The sequence below is a fragment of the Embiotoca jacksoni genome, unplaced genomic scaffold, assembly GCF_022577435.1.
Source record: "Embiotoca jacksoni isolate LCO1_2020_lvr unplaced genomic scaffold, fEmbJac1.0.p SCAF_15, whole genome shotgun sequence".
NCBI lineage: Eukaryota > Metazoa > Chordata > Actinopteri > Embiotocidae > Embiotoca > Embiotoca jacksoni.
Window position 1 is genome coordinate 6,990,416 of NW_027185285.1, and position 16,481 is coordinate 7,006,896.

The 16,481-nt window shown below is 43.5% G+C and overlaps 1 protein-coding gene across 1 annotated transcript; it reads left to right on the forward strand.

The window, feature by feature from the left end:
* Window positions 1-1,881: 1,881 nt before the first annotated feature.
* Window positions 1,882-15,998, forward strand: tecpr1b (tectonin beta-propeller repeat containing 1b). The gene is made up of 26 exons (XM_069149182.1): window positions 1,882-2,211; window positions 2,433-2,532; window positions 3,438-3,670; window positions 3,766-3,948; window positions 4,119-4,241; window positions 4,374-4,496; window positions 5,115-5,289; window positions 5,649-5,749; window positions 5,844-5,945; window positions 7,407-7,534; window positions 7,662-8,278; window positions 8,611-8,738; window positions 8,857-9,012; window positions 9,157-9,306; window positions 9,429-9,586; window positions 9,875-10,002; window positions 10,459-10,552; window positions 10,661-10,757; window positions 10,856-10,935; window positions 11,033-11,089; window positions 11,165-11,339; window positions 11,688-11,823; window positions 12,010-12,102; window positions 12,194-12,300; window positions 12,529-12,648; window positions 14,627-15,998. The coding sequence occupies exons 3-26, from the start codon at window positions 3,446-3,448 to the stop codon at window positions 14,768-14,770; spliced, it is 3,600 nt and encodes a 1,199-aa protein (XP_069005283.1). The 5' UTR covers window positions 1,882-2,211; window positions 2,433-2,532; window positions 3,438-3,445; the 3' UTR covers window positions 14,771-15,998.
* Window positions 15,999-16,481: the final 483 nt, after the last annotated feature.

The window sequence follows — 16,481 nt, forward strand, 5'->3', positions numbered from 1 at the left end:
TACCTTAATGTTGCATAACATTACAACCTTTTTTTTTTTATTATTATTATTCGGAGTATGACATTAAAAAAACAAAACGTCAAAAGGACAAATCAGTACAAGAAACCGGGTTATACGTTCACATTCTGCTACTTTTACTATCATGGCCAGGCCGTAAATAGATGTTAAAACATAAATCAAATAGCAAATTTGATATGTAAATATGAGAGTTTTGTAATGTTTAACCACTGAAAAAAAAAAAAAAAAAAGCATTTCAGGTATTTGTCAGTTTCTTGCACATTTTTTTTTTTTTTTTTCCAGATAATATTTTACGGCCCCTTAGAGATGGCACCAGTGCTTTAATTGTGGAAAGTGACATGAACATTCACTGTTCTTGAGTACCTTTTTTTTTTTTATATATATATTCCCTTTATGCCACTTTCTGCTCCTAATTGACAACAGCCTAATCTCAGAGAGGAATATCATATATTTGTCTCAGTATTACCAGTGACGTCACACATTTAGTGACCCCTATAGTGACCTACTGCTACATAGTCAACGTCAGCAAGTTTTTACTTCCCAGTCTGGAAGAAACGTTGAACTCGGCGTCAGACTTCATTCTTTACCGGGAGCTGTTTCCGTCAGTGGAAAGCAACACCAACGTTAATTCTGTTTTGTTAGCCATTGGTGTGTTCACTGCTCTGTTCATTCGTACAAGAGGAACGAGCTACTTCTTCCTCTCATGTTGGACTGAGGGTCGACCGGACACCACAGTGACTCACTATTGACTCTTAAGGCTTTTTTTTTTTTTTCTTCTCAGATATTTACTTTTAAACACTAAGTAATTTCTGTTATGAGGTGTTCCTTATTTAAACCATGATAAAAGAGAGTTTGACGACAATGTAAAGTAGGCTACAGCAAATCATGGGAGTTGTTGTCAGTGTTAAACAAACAACACTGCAGGTGAAAATAAACAATGAATAATTGTGCTCCATAATGAGTAAGCAATAGAAACATTAGTACAATATTGTGAGCTAGTTACACATACATGAAAAAATAAAAAAAAAATAAAAACCCGCATTCTTTCCTATCCCATTAATGGTCTCAGGACCTTATTTATTTTATGATCTTATGGAGGGGGCCTGACCCACAGGTTGGGAACCGCTGGACTAAACTACCTGTTTACAGAGCAGATAAACTAGTTGCTTATCAGCCAGCTACATATTGCTTACACATACAGGACTTGTACTGGAGTATTTGTACTTTGTTACGTTGGTACTATTTACTCAGGTACGAATTGCGATAGTATTCGAGGTTAAGCTCTGACTTCTTTCTCTACCGCTGATATTAGATCAGCAGGTCCACAGTCTGCGGGTTTTCATTCCATGTTAAGACTCCACCTGCTGATCAGCATGAGAAGAGGTCATCAGTGAAGCAACCTGCTGAGGTGCGGTTTGTCTCGGTGTCGGCCACCTCAACCTCCCGCAGCTCAGCTGGACGAAAGTGTGTCCACACCTCTGTCCAGGGACACCCCCCCCCCCCCCCCCCCCCCCCGTCGTGATGACGGCGCTGTCTAAGGCACTCGTTTTTGTTTGTTGTTGTTTTTGTTGTTGTTGTTGTTGTTGTTTTTTACGACGAGCAGATTCACGGCACAAACTTTACATGAGGAAAGTTGAAAATTAGTTCTGCTCAATATTTTTGGCTCCACTCTGACGGTTGTTTTTGGTCTTGGTCTGCAGGTGCAGAAACTTAATTCATTCCTCAATAAACATATCCCAAAGGCACGGAAGTTACATAAAGGCTATCTCTCGGTTTTTTTTTTTTTTTTTTTTTTTTTTTATCCTGGTGCGTGGTGCTCTGAGCTGTTGCCAAACAAGTAAAACCAACCTTACGCTTAAATAATGAATTCGGCGTTGAATAAATTATTGAAATATGCGCGTCAATCAGAAGCGGCGGTCGGAAAAAAAAAAAAAAAAAAAAAAAAATATCAGGGGCTCCAGTGTTTGACCAATAGGAGAGAAAGGTCCCACACCCCCTCTGCCGTGTTTCAGCCAATCGGAGCAGCACTTCCTCCATTTCCTGTTGTGGACTCGGGGTTGCACAGAGCGTTCCTTGCGATCCAGAATGTGGGATTAAATACCACCGTGTGCATGAATGACATTACTTTTTTTTTGTTTGTTTGTTTCGTTTTCTCCCCCCCCCGGAGGTGTTCCTCATGACGCTGCCTCGTGCGTAAGTACACGTTTTTGTGTTTTAACATTCCTCGCGGGTTAGGCCAGCTGCTCCCCGTTCCCTGAAGATGTAAACAGCTTACAGGCGACTTTGCGGTACATCAGTCCGTATCAACCACCTGTGTTATCACGCTGCATGGCAGGCGGTATTTCCTTATGTTTGTCGTTTTAACAGAAGGGGGGGTGCTTGAATCTGTTTTTTGTTTTTTTGTTTTTTTTTAGCATGGGCCTGGGAGACGGCAGGTATCGGCTGTCGGACCTGATGACACGACGCGTCTGTTGATATTCCCTTGACAACCGCGGATCGGATACCAATATTCAGGTAGGCTGCTGTTTGAGACCACGGCGTTACCTGGATTTACTGGATAGTCTCTCTCTCTCTCTCTCTCTCTCGGTGCGTGCGTGCGTGTGTGTGTGTGTGTGTGCGTGCGTGCGGCTGTGCGTGCGTGCGTAAAGCTCCACCGCAGTCTGTAAACCGTAGTAAATTCAACCGAGAAAACTGCAGTCCTGCAAAAAAACACACACACACACAAAAAAAAAAACTATGTTAATGTGATGGGGCTCAATTTAGTCCAGGTGCCCTCCTCCACACGCGCAGCCACTGGTTCTGTTCACATTCATACAAAATACAGTTTCGGTGGCGTGTTTGAAGCAAACAGTTGCACATCTCTCGCAAGAAAAGGGAAAAAATAAAGGCCTGACTCGGCGGCATAGTGACAGTCAATACTGTAGCGGATTAGTATCAGTCGATAAAGCAAGGGTCAAGCTACCCAGCCAAAATAAAAGTACGACTTCCGGTCAGAATCTTCAAATTAAAACCGGTTTCCCTTGTTGTTGTTGTTGTTTTTTGTTTCAGCAGGTGACACGCAGGTGACTTCTCGAAAAAGTTACAATTACAAGAAATAAGTTACGGTTTTGATGTGAAATCTATAAATACAGCAACCGAGGTATAAACCTTTTTTTAAAAAAAATAATATTGCTGCACATGTATACTACGGTATATTGGTCAATCTGATTATGATGATGCAAACTACCAGAGTGGGAAAATAACAGTCAGTATCAAGGTTGAGTCTAGTTGCAAATGTAGTCTTTAATCATGGCCATATCTCTCAAGTATATCAATGAGTCTTAAGTACCTTGAGTACACAAAGTCATAAAATATATATATATATATATATATATATAGGAGATTGCTAGGATGAGTGCTGTCTTGCTGTTTCTGTTCAGGGGCCATCATGCCCATCACGCTGCTGTGGGCCGTGGATGTGTATGGCAGAGTGTACAGCGTCTCCACCGCTGGCCTGCGATGGGTGCGTGCTGACGACTTGCTGCTGGAGCTGAAGCGCGTCACCGCGGGGAAGGGCCGCTGCTGGGGCATCGGCTGTGACCACCATGTTTACCTCAATATGATGCCCAGTGAGACCTCCATCCGCTACCGAGAGGAGACCTACGAAAACCAAGTCAGACCAAGCTGCGTGTTGTTATACTGATCATGTATGCACGTATGTATATCATTTAAAGCCTAATGCTGTGTTCTTTTTGTGTGTATCTTCAGAGGTGGAACCCAGTTGATGGCTTCACTGACACGCTGCTGCCCACCGACCGCTGGCCGTGGAGCGATGTTGCCGGCATGAATCCTCAACCGCTCCACAGCTTCCAGCTGCCCTCCCGCAGCTGGGAGTGGGAGGGAGACTGGTATGTGGATCAGACCTGTGGAGGAGAACCCAGCCAGACTGGGGTGAGAAACAACTCGGGTCCTCATAAACACATTCAGTATAAACATTTGTCTTTACTTAATTCTGGCTGTCTTACTTCTGTTTTTTTTTTTTTTTTACTTTGGCTCTTATCAACTAGAAAATGTACCGTTTTTGGTCATACTATGTCGACTTCACTTCTCGGACTCTCTAGGGCTGGGAGTATGCTGTTGACTTCCCAGCCAACTTCTCTCCTGACAAGAAGTGGAACTCCTGTGTTCGTCGGAGACGATGGATACGCTACAGAAGATACACAGCACAAGGCACTTGGGCTAAGGTTTGGAAAGTCTCTGATTATTCTGTATATCTGTAATATCCTGCTCGTTTCATTGTCAGAGTGAGTAAATGTAGAACAGGTGAGTGCAGGTCAGACTGGAGATTCAAGCCGTTGCTCTTTTTTTTTTTGCAGATTCCCTTGGATGATCCAAAAAAACCTCCGCTGCCGCTCTGTGACATCAGCTGCGGCGGCTGGGAGATGAGCGACCTGTCCGGAAGGTATCCCTACCTCTGGGGTGTGTCCCAGCAAGGACAGGTCAGTCTACTGGATCAGCCGCCATGTGCCTTAGATTTTTTTTTTCCAACTTCATGAGACAGATTAGATGCTTTGCTTTGGTTTTGAGAATTTGCAACTCTGGAGTTAAATGAAGAATAAACCAAAAAAGTTATGAGGGTCCTGAAAAGTTTATGCAACTGTGAAAACATCCTACTCTTGATCACAGTAGTGTGCATTTCCTTGATCAACAACTTCAACACAGTCTTGTTGAGCACTTGAACATTGTGTCCTAATCCCACCACAAAGATTTCAATGTTATGAGAGCATATAGTGCTGAAATAAAACAAATATATAACAGTAGCAACAGGCTGCTCTCTTGCTGTGAGTTTGGGTCACTTTTAATTTGTGGCCACAAGAGGGCAGTATGACTTCATATAATTCCAGTAAAAATCGAAGGGTCTTCTGATTTTTTTTTAATCCAGACTGACTTGATGCACCAGCTAAAATGATCCTTTAAACATCACACTTTGGTGGTCTAACAATTATAATGCACTGTGTAAACATTTGAATATTCTGTTTTACTTTAAGGCAAGGAGTGTATCGTTTGACACTTCACACAGTCCCAGATGATTTAATGACATCATTTGTACCCTGCAGGTGTGGTTCAGAGAGGGTATCCATCCTCGGGTCCCAGAGGGCTCAAGCTGGGAGGAGGTAGAAGTGCCCAAAGAAGTGTCTCAGTTATCAGCCGGACCTGGAGACCTGCTGTGGGCTTTACTGTGGGATGGGAACCTGTTGGTCCGAACTGGCCTCACCCTGGACAGCCCGACAGGTCAGCATTTATTCTAGCTCACATTTACTCCCCAACATAATTTTCCATTACATCTCACCGTGGCCCCTTTATTTTACCTTCACAGACATGATAATTCTATCGTAGGATATATTTTTTCTTCCTAATATGGGAAGTGCCAGTAAAATATAATGCCTCTAGAAAGGTGTCTATGGAATAAATCTGGAATTCACTGCACAGCAGCAATGCATTTGGTTGATTGATGTTTAAGTGATGCTATAACTAAAATGCCATAAAAGGCAGCTTTGGTTTTGTGGCAGCATATTTCACAGAACAGAAACGGTAATGATGACAGCCTGTCATAATGACATCTTGGTTTTTTGTGTCTCTTCTTCTTTCAGGCACATCGTGGCTGGAGGTGGAATCACCAGTAAAGGAAGTTGAAGCACTTCATGTGGCAGTCGGAGTCAGTGTAGTCTGGGTGGTCACCAAAGACTTCAAGGTGAATCAGTACTCTCCACATGTGTAACACTGAGTAGCTGTGCTTCACTGTGGTATTAACATGTCTACACCTGTATGTGCGTGTGTGTTTCCAGGTTTGGTTCAGGCGTGGTGTGAACTCCCACAACCCCTGTGGCTCTGGATGGATCAGCATCGTAGGGGAGATGATGATGGTGGACGTCGGACTAAATGACCAGGTTAAGAGATTTTTATTTAACATGTCACCATCATCTAATTGATGTGCTTTTCCCTGTAGCTGCTAATGAAGGCAAACATGTAGGAAAATACAAAATTTCAAGAGATTTGGCTACAAAACAATGATTTCAAAGTTGTGTAAATGTACAACAGAAAAGCCAGATTTAAAGTTTCCAATACTATTGATCAATTAAAATATGGGAGCCCTTCACAGCCACGCCAACACTTATCAGCATGCTGCCCCGTCCGTCGCTGCTTTGCTGCAGCCCAGTGGAGGAGAAGCTTTAGGCGAGCCCAAGCAAATTCATTCATTCTGTTCCCATTTAGGAATAAATATTTTGTTGAGTTTAGTGTTTAAGCAGTCAAAAAAAAAAAAAATTGTCCTAAAAACACCTCATAAAATGGTGGGAATAAATTAATGTGGCTGGACTTTGTCAGTGAAAGTCAGGAAATTTGTAGGAACCCTGCTATTACTACTCAGGTGGACTTGTAGAAGAAGCAAGCCCCTCACAATGGCAGAAGTACAAAAAGCACACTTCAGTTCCTACTCGGGGTAAAGTACAACCTGATTTGATGAAAATGTGACGACACCAGCGACATTTCATTGTACCGGACGCAAACAAAGACAGCATGTCACGATATGCTAGATTTTGATTATTAAAATATGATTTATTTTACTTTAGCTTTCTAACCTACTTAGGTCATTTCCCCTTACTGTGGCTGGCTTCTACTGCACACAGCCTCTGTACTTGTAGCTGCTTCCCCTCTGGCTGATTCACTTTCCATTTTCTTTGGCTCTGGTTTCACGACAAGCCAGTACAAGGCTGGGGTCGAGGTGGGAACTCATCGCTCTGTGTCACTGCTGAAGACTTTGCTAGCACTGCAAACCCATATCTCACACCTCGTCCCCTTCTGTCTCCCCCCCTCCCCCAGACCTTTTACCTCTAGCCTCAAGTCCTGCCCCAAGACTACCCTGTAACACGAGCACCGCCAGCCGTTCCAGCCAATGTCCCAGCAGTAGCACTTCAGGCCCAGCCTTATATATCCCCAGGCTATATTCCTACTGGCCTGACATACGGGAGACTCCCTAATTAGAAGCTGGCCAAACCATCGTCATCATATCCCATATTTTATTTTTCAGCACTGCAGTTATGGGTATGGCGTGTATGAGGTGGCAGGAGCCAGTGTTACACTATATGGCCTTATAAAGTAACAGTTGCCTGTGTGCTGCTGGTGCCTCCGATGTGTCTTTGAAGACTAAATCAAAGTTGTATCATACTTATTAGGGATTCAGTCACACAAATGAGGTTTTTTGTTTCTTGTGATCGCTGAGAGTGAATTTAACGACTCAACAGATACATGTGACGTGTTACAACAAGTGTGTGGGTGGGTGTCCGTGTTCGTTGTGTTTCACTGTTGTTCTGTGTTGTTGTTGTTGTTGTTGTCCCTCTTTTTTCTGTTAGGTGTGGGCAGTTGGTGAAGACAGAGGCCTGTATTTTAGAATGGGTGTGACCCTGTCTGAGCCAAGTGGAAACGGTTGGATCCCTGTTTCTGCCCAGTGGGGCAATAATACAGAGGTTATTCCATCCAGGTCTGTATAAGTGATTGAACTGAATCTTTTAATTGGCACATACAGTTCATGTTACATCTTTGCTCTCTTCTTAATTTGTCTATCCCTTATCTTCTTCCTCTGTGTATGTCTTTGTACTGTTTAACAGGGATGACTGTGAGTTTGGCGGCCAGCCGGCTGAGGCCTCGCAGGCCTCCGTTCTGAGCTACACTGATTCAGACTCGGAGTTAGGTGCCACTGACCCTCAAAACAGCACCACTGACACTCCAGTACTGGAGGCAGAAGCACCCTCTGTGGTCCCCTTAGGGGCTGCCGACACACCTACACCTCCCCAGGAAAAAGAAGACACCCCTTCAGCCCCCCAACAGGATGCTCCCAAACTCTTCATCCCCGCGAGTGACAGCTTCATCAACAGCCTGCTCTCCGACCGCGACAGAACTTCCGCACCGCAACCATCCATCGCAGAGATACCGCAGGAAGAGGGCGAGGAGCTGCCCCCGGCCCCGATACTCCCGACCCCTGAGGCTGGAGGACACGATGTGCCCTGGATGAACGTGGACCTGGAGGGGTCGGAAGCAGCTCGGAGTGCACAGGCGGCGGCAAGGACGTCATTGGGCGACAGGGGTGCAGCTGCCACTTATGCCCTGCGGACCCTGGAGAGCTCCCGGGGTGTCGGGGAAGAGGACGGGCCGGTGTGGGCTTGGATTTCCGGAGGAGGCTGTGATGCGGATGCAAGTTCACAGATCAGCTGGCTCAGTCCTACAGGTATAAGGACAACCAGTATGTGATGATATATTCACTCAAAGTCTCAAAAAACATGAACATGTTTTAAGAGGATAGTAAAATCTGCAGGTGAGATGATGGTTTAGGAGACTTGCATGTAGTGAGAGGACACAACATGATGTAAGAATCTCACGGGGAAACAACTACAACATGTCAAAAATCTAGTCCAATGTCAGTTTATATGTTTATCTGTGTTGTTTGAATGTCGTGCTCTGTGTATCTGTGTGCTGTGTTTTGGGTTCCTACATGTATAGAAATCTACTGTCCTCGTCGTCCCTCTGGTTGCCTGTCTGACTTGTCCGTCTGTCCGTCAGGTCCTCTCACCAGCTCCCTGTCGCTGACTCCAGTCCAGTCAGCAGCGTGGAGCAAGCAGCCGCAGCCGCAGCCGCAGCAGCAGGAACACAGAGAGGAGATCAGCAAGAAACCGCTGGAGAGAAGCAACGTAAGACTGGTTCTGCTTTTATATTGACACTCGGCTTCAACTCCTCCTTTCTGTTTTAGATTGATCGTAACTCGGTGTCTACATGTGGCCCCATCCCTGCCTCTGTTTCCCTCACCAGTCGGTGTGGGTGCGCAAAGGTACGTTGCGCTGGTGGAGAGATTGGAAACCTCAGCGCTGGGTCGACGTGGGCGTTGCTCTGGAGCAGTCCACCAAGTCTGATGGCAGGAAGGACAGCATTTTCTTTGTCTATTACACGCAGTATGACGAGAAAAAGGTTGGTTTTGCAGATAATTCATGACAAGTTCAATTCTCTTAGAAGGTGACAGAGGCGCAGGCATTAATAACATGACAGGAGACACAACTGTCATTTGAATGTCTATTCGTAGTTGTGACTCTTTCTTCATTCTCTTTGTCTCAGTACCTCAATGTGTTTATAAGTGAAGTGACCGGGCTGGTTCCAGTGCTCAGGGACTGCCACTACGCCTTTGCTGTGTACACGGCCGAAAGGACCAAGCAGAGGTGGCCTCTGGTCCTGGCAGCACAAACTGAAAAGGACATGAATGACTGGGTAATTTTGCATGTTTGGAAAACACTGAGAGAGTTTCATCCTTTTTACTTTTCACTGATCATTTACAAGCTGAAGCTGATCACACTCCCCATTGTTTGTGGGTGTGTCCTGTGTTTATTCAGCTGTGCCTGTTGTCTGACTATTGCTGTGAGTGTCGAGGGATCACAGGTCCCCCGTCCAGACAGGTCCTGTGGGCCACCACGTCAAAGGGAGACATCATGGTCCATGAGCCGTCCTTCTCCCTGGAGGCCCCTGCACACACGATGTCCTGTGACTCCATGTGAGACAGATACCAAGTAGTCGATTCTGTCTGTCCGCTTTATGTTTTTCTTTCTTTTTCTCACAGTCTGGACCTGATTTCCCATATTTGTCTGTGTTTTCATTGCCAGTTAACATGTTACTAACATGCTAACATGCAGCACTGTCTGGTTAAAGTGGCTATTATTTGTGCAGCTGATGTGCCAGTCTCTCTCAAACTCTGTGTGGCAACACTTTGTCTCTGTCTGCTGAAATGTGTGCTCACAATCCTGTGGCTAACGCTGGGTGCTTCTGCTGTGCGGTGCTGCAGGTTTTGGCGGCAGGTCCCGGGACACCTGCGCTGTGTAGAGTCTAACAGTCTGGGGCTGGTGTGGGGCATCGGGTGGGACGGCACCGCCTGGGTCTACAGCGGGTGCTATGGGCAACAGCCCAACCCGGGTAAACATGTCCTGTAGACAGTTACCCATGTTCCCCCCACAACTTTAAAGTAATAGTTACCACAACAAATAATCATCATTAATTAATCTGGACTTATTCAGTAACTGCAAAAGCTCAGCTTTGTCTGGCATTTAATTTAAAAACAAACAAAAAAAAACATTTTTTTTTTATGCTTTGAAATATATTGCATAAATATTTATTCAGGTATTTAACAGTGCTATTTACTACTTATGACAAATGTTCTTCATACTAATATGGCTGCCATCTGAATGCCATGCAATTATAAACATGCAAAAAGGAGTCAATCCACTTCTTGCTAACAATTTCTGGTACATTGTGCAACTGCTTGAGCACAGATCAAGTCTTTTCAGTCTCTACAACTGCAGAGCTTTTGGATAGTTATATGTAGCATACATTTATTTGCTTCCACTAAACTTGTGTCTGTGTTTACTGCAGAAGATAACGTTCAGATGCACCTGCAGACGGATGTCAGGAGTGTGCATGTATACGAGAATCAAAGATGGAACCCTATGACTGGATACACTGACAAGTAGGACCACTTCAACTTTTATCATTTTTAAGTCTTTGCCGTTGATCTTTGTAGTAGTTTTATTTAAAAGCCTAAAATATAATCTGTCCTTGCGGCTCACTCCTGCAGAGGACTTCCGACAGACCGCCCCATGTGGAGTGATGAGAGCGGACTAAAAGAGTGCACCAAAGGCAACACCCACCCTCCCTCCCCTCAGTGGTCTTGGGTAGGTTTGGATCTTAGTGATCAGTTTCTCCTAAGTTTTTCCTGTACATTTTTATTTCTTGCTTCATTGCTTGTTTTTCCCACCATCACCTGTTTCAGGTGTCAGAGTGGGCCGTGGACAACAACGTCACTGGAGGAACAGACAAAGAAGGCTGGCAGTATGCTGCAGACTTCCCCACGTATGTAACAATTACTTCTCAGGATGTTGTCTCGAAAAGCAATTTAAATCTAAAAAAGAGACTTGTGCCATTTGTCTGAATTGTCTCTATCCTGCAGGACATTTCATGGCCATAAAACCATGAAAGACTTTGTCAGGCGCAGAAGATGGACGAGGTAAACACACATTTCTGGGGTTTGTAACTCACAGTTTCTACAGCATCGTAACAATAACGTATATGCTGCGTACAGGAAGTGTAAGATCACAGTGAGAGGTCCATGGCAGCAGGTCCCGCCCATCCGTCTGAGTGACATCTCTCTTATGCCGTGTCTGGCCCAGAGCACGATGGAGCAGGTCCCCGTCTGGGCCCTCAGTGACAAGGGAGATGTATTGTGTCGGCTGGGAGTCAGCCCCCAAAACCCTGCGGTGAGAAACCTCATGAAAATCTTTTTCTCATGGATTTTAACCAAATGTCTACCGTATATTGTTAGATCCTAATTTTTTTCTGTTCTAATGCATGTTATTTATTTTTCTTATTTTTAAATTACATTTTAAGTTTGTTTTTTTTCTGTTTCTTTTTATCAGTTCATCTCTGAAACAATGCATGTCATTTTCTTGCTGTAAAGCACTTTAAGCTGCATTTCTTGTCTAAAATGTGCTATACAAATAAAATGTATTATCATTATTACCTTAGATTCTTTGATCACAATAATCTCTGCAAACTGCTGTTAAAAACGTACTTATTTCTGACTCCGTTTGTTGGTGATCTCACAGGGCAGCTCCTGGCTCCATGTCGGCACAGACCAGCCCTTTAAGTCTATCTCCATCGGCGGAGCTAATCAGGTGTGGGCCATTGCCAAGGACGGAGCGGTGTTCTACAGAGGATCAGTGTCCCCTCAAAACCCAGCAGGTCAGTTAAATATGTAAAAGTCACAATGCATCTTATGTCTAAGACAGCAGGTCAAAATGTAGGCTGGAGGGGGTGGCGGGGGGCGGGAGAATAAAGATTCAGTGTTGAATAAAGTAAGTGCATGCACTCAGTGCCCAGGATTATAAAATAAACCAGACTTCAGTCAGAGCTCTTGTCCCTCTGCAGGAGAGTGCTGGTACCACATTCCCTCTCCACTGAGACAGACCCTCAGACAGCTTTCTGTTGGCCGGACCTCTGTCTTTGCTGTGGATGATAACAGTGAGTACTATTTGACTTTATTAGATTTAAATGTCTTTTAAAATGGAAAAACACGAGTTAAATGTGAATCATTTCCTTTAATGTCACGCAGGTAACCTGTGGTACCGACAGGGCCTCACCCCTAGCTACCCTCAGGGCTCTGCATGGGAGCTCATCTCCAACAACGGCACCAAGGTTTCTGTGGGGCCGCTGGACCAGGTCAGTACTACCACAGCCTACATCACACAGGAAGTGAGGGCCAGGAAATAAACTGGAGGTTGAGAAGTTAGTATATACCAGAGGCATTAGAAATGTATAACCTCCGAAACGAAAACACAGAAAATTGAGTTAGACTCCTCCACACGAGTCGAATGAATTCCAGGCAACTGCACTGCAGCTTGTAATAAACGGTAAACATGTGGACTTTGGTGCTGTTGATTTTACCAGGTGTGGATTATAGCAGATGGAGTTCCAGGTTTTCTTGGAGAGACTCCTGGAGCTGTCTGCCACAGGCTGGGCGTGGGACCCATGCAACCCAGGGGCCAGTCCTGGGACTATGGTATTGGGGTGAGTACCTATAGCTCTATCTATACACACATATATATATATATATATATGTATATATATATATACACACACAGCTCTGGAAAAAATTAAGAGACCACTCAAAACGTTTCTTAAATCAGAATCTCTACGTGTATGGCAGCCATTCCATTCCAGTGTCTGTTGAATTCCAATACAGGCACACCTGATTTTACTTAATGAGGTACTGATTAGGTGATCACCTGAACCAAATATTATTTAATGAAGAAAAGTATAAAAACCACTGCTGTGGTCATCACTATTCTCTTGCAATAGGACCAGCTGGATGGCAGAAACAGTGCTAGTAGTACCTCAAAAGTAATTGGAATTAAAAAAAAAAAAAAAAAAAAATGACTACTGACCATGTCAAAAGAGTTAAAAGAAAAGTTTTGAGTGAGGAAAAGAAGGGTTCAGTTCTGGTTTTACCAGCAGAGGGATACAGTGAGCATCAGGTTGCTTCCATCCTTCAAATTTCAAAGACGGCGGTTCATAAGAACGAGGTCAAGCAGCAGACATTAGGGACAACGAAACTGCAGACCGGCAGAGGACGAAAACAACTCTCCACTCACCGGGATGTCTGCCAACTCATTCGAATGTCACTCAACAGCTATAGGATGACATCAAGCGACCTCCATAAAGAATGGCAAACGGCAGCTGGGGTGAAGTGCACGGCGAGGACAGTTAAAAACAGGCTCCCAGGGGCGGGGCTGAAGTCATGCAAGGCTAGAAAAAAAAAGCCCTTCATCAACAAGAAGCAAAGAAGAGCCGGGCTGAGGTTTGCAAAAGACCATAAAGGATTGGACCATGGAGGAGTGAAGTAAGATCATCTTCTCTGATGAGTCCAATTTTCAGCTTTGCCCAACACCTGGTCGTCTCATGGTTATACTGATACCTGGAGAGGCCTACAAGCCACAGTGTCTCGCACCTACTGTGAAATTTGGTGGAGGATCGGTGATGATCCGGCGGTGCTTCAGCAAGGCCGGAATCGGGCAGATTTGCCTTTGTGAAAGACGCATAAATCATGCCAAGTACAAACCATTCGAAACCTGCGGAATGTGATCAAGAGGAAGATGGACGGTCACAAGCCAACAAACAAAGCCGAGCTGCTTGAATTTTTGCGCCAGGAGTGACATAAAGTCCCCCAACAGCAATGTGAAAGACTGGTGGAGAGCACGCAAAGACGCATGAAAGCTGTGATTGTAAATCAAGGTTATTCCACCAAATATTGATTTCTGAACTCTTCCCAAGTTAAAACATTAGTATTGTGTTGTCTAAAATTTGACTAGTTGTCATTTTCTGCAAACAAATGCTCTAAATGACAATATTTTGATTTGAAATTTTGGAGAAATGTTGCCAGTAGTTTATAGAATAAAACAAATGTTCATTTTACTCAAACACATACCAATAATAACCAACCATAGTAAAACCAGAGAAACTGATCATTTTGAAGTGGTCTCTTAATTTTTTCCAGAGCTGTGTGTGTGTGTGTGTTTTTAAATGTACTATTTACTGACATTGACTGAGACCCAAACCTTTGCACATGCCACACTTACTGTTCATTTTTAAATATTTTTGAAGTTCAAGGTGAAATAAAAAGTTAAAACTTGAGGAAAGGCTTATTTTTTTTTTTATGCCTGTTGCAACAGCGATTGAATTTACTGCACTTCAAAAATCAACCAAAACATGTAATCTGTCCCGGGTTGAGCACACCCCCTTTTTAGTTAGTTTAATTCGTTTATTTTTTTCAGTATTGTTATTTGATTGGTTTTTTTGTGTGGTTTTTTTTGGATCCGGTTTAAAACAATCCCCATCACTGCTTCTGCTCCGTTTCTTACACATTGCAGCCCTGTCAGTGCCCTCTAGTGCACAAATTCTGTGCAACAACAACAACAACAACAACAGTGTTTAAAGGCAATGCAAAGTTTGCAGACACGCTAATGCCATTTTTATTATTTCTGTCCAGGGAGGATGGGAGCACGTCAGTGTGAGGGGGAACTCTGCAGAGGCTCCTCGAGGCCCCCACCCTCCTCCTCCCGCTGGCCCCTCACGCAGCCCCGTCCCCCCACGGCCTGCGACTCAAGAGAACGGGAACGCCGTGTCTGTGTAACGCCATCCCACCACCTCCTCCTCTTCCTCAGCCCTCAGCCCTCAGCTCTGTTCGTGCCTGGATCCACATTTGTCTCTTCGGACCATTCCCACGGGCTCTTATCCCTTCAGGTGAAGGGATTGCACAATCCCACCACTGAGTTCAGACCGTATATTTCAGGTGGATTTGACTCTTGATCGATGGATGAATGTTACTCCCTGGCCTCTTTCCCAGGCAGAATTCATATCGGTGTTCAAGTGATGGTAAAACAGAAAAGGGAACCAAAAAAAACAGGACAAATCTTAATGTTTTGTGGGGCAAAAATTCTAAAAAAAAAAAAGAAAAGTGAGTGCATGTGTTTGCTCTTACTCGGCTTTGGCTACCAGGTGTCGTGGGATCCAGCAATAGCTTTTATTCTTATACAGAGTATCCTGTGAAAACCTGACTGGGTGGGACGTTGATGAAGGGCTAAGGCTTGGTTACCAAATGAACTTTAAACACACGATCCCACTGTAGCCTAAATGGTATTGGTTTGTAGGATCTTGTTGTTCTGTTTGTTTTTGTGTCTAATTTGCTTGTCATACATTTGCATGCATTTACTTATTCATTTTTGGTGCAGTTGTCGAATTTAGTTTCTCCATTTATTTTTGGCCTATTACACGATTGGAGTGTTTTCCGCCCAATCTGCTAAGACGACAAGCCTCCCCAATACTGAGGGCGTTTACAAAACTAGTTTGAGATATTCATACAGTGTGAAACTATATTGCTCTTCACCACCAGATAATACCTCTCTATCCTCCTGCAATAAAGAAAGTTCTTCCTGTTAGTATTATACCCATCCGTATAACTACTACGACTGTGACTGTTGAAACTGCAGAAGACGTGAATGTTACCAAGATCAGACATTCATCTTACACGGGCATTGAAATGTGAAATAAAAGTGTAATAGTACTGTTTTATGTTCTGACATCATTTCAAAGTAGATTTGCTTCATGTCAGCTAACAACAAAGAATCATTTGCCTTTTATTGACTTCATTTGAGGATTAATGTTTTGTTATGAAAACGCTAGTAAAGACACTTTTAGATGTTTTTTTGTTTTTTTTGTGGAGATGATTGATTTGTTTCACTCTGGAGAATTTCTTCATGAATTAAAACCAGACTCCTGCTTTTATTGACAATCATGTTGCAACTGAAATAAAGAGTCCCTGTAAACGAGTTTTAAGACGTACAAATGCTCTGCTGTGAAAATAATTTGTGTCTGATATGTTTTTTTCCACAAAACATACATAGTGCTTCCGATCCACAAAAATATGTATGACTTAAAATATTGCTAATGTCACATGTTTAACTGCTACATATAAGACATCGCCTACTTTATTGAGTTAAAACAATCACTGTGTGTGTAAGGTGTCCTCATTATGTGTGTTAGCCAGCCGGCTATAAAAAAAAATAAAAAAAATCGTATTTCCTGAAACCAAGATTTCAGGTAGACTTTACCTCTGATAGCAGATGGAAGTGAAAACAGTCTTCTGATGCCATCATTCTGAAGATAAAAAGTATTATTATTATTATAATAGTATAATAAGTATATATATATTATGTCGTCCAAAATGTCATGAAAACGTCATAATATAGTATGTAATGGAAAATGTTATTAAAATGTCATGCTATAGTATTTCGTCGAAGGTGTCAAAAAAATACATTATAGTATGTTATGTCGTCGAAAGTGTC

Coding starts and splice junctions, on each gene's coding strand:
- tecpr1b (XM_069149182.1), top strand. CDS start 3,446: ATGCCCATCACGCTGCTGTGGGCCGTGGATGTGTATGGCAGAGTGTAC. Junction 10,553..10,660: donor ATGACTGGATACACTGACAA/GTAGGACCACTT, acceptor TCACTCCTGCAG/AGGACTTCCGACAGACCGCC. Junction 12,103..12,193: donor CTTTGCTGTGGATGATAACA/GTGAGTACTATT, acceptor AATGTCACGCAG/GTAACCTGTGGTACCGACAG.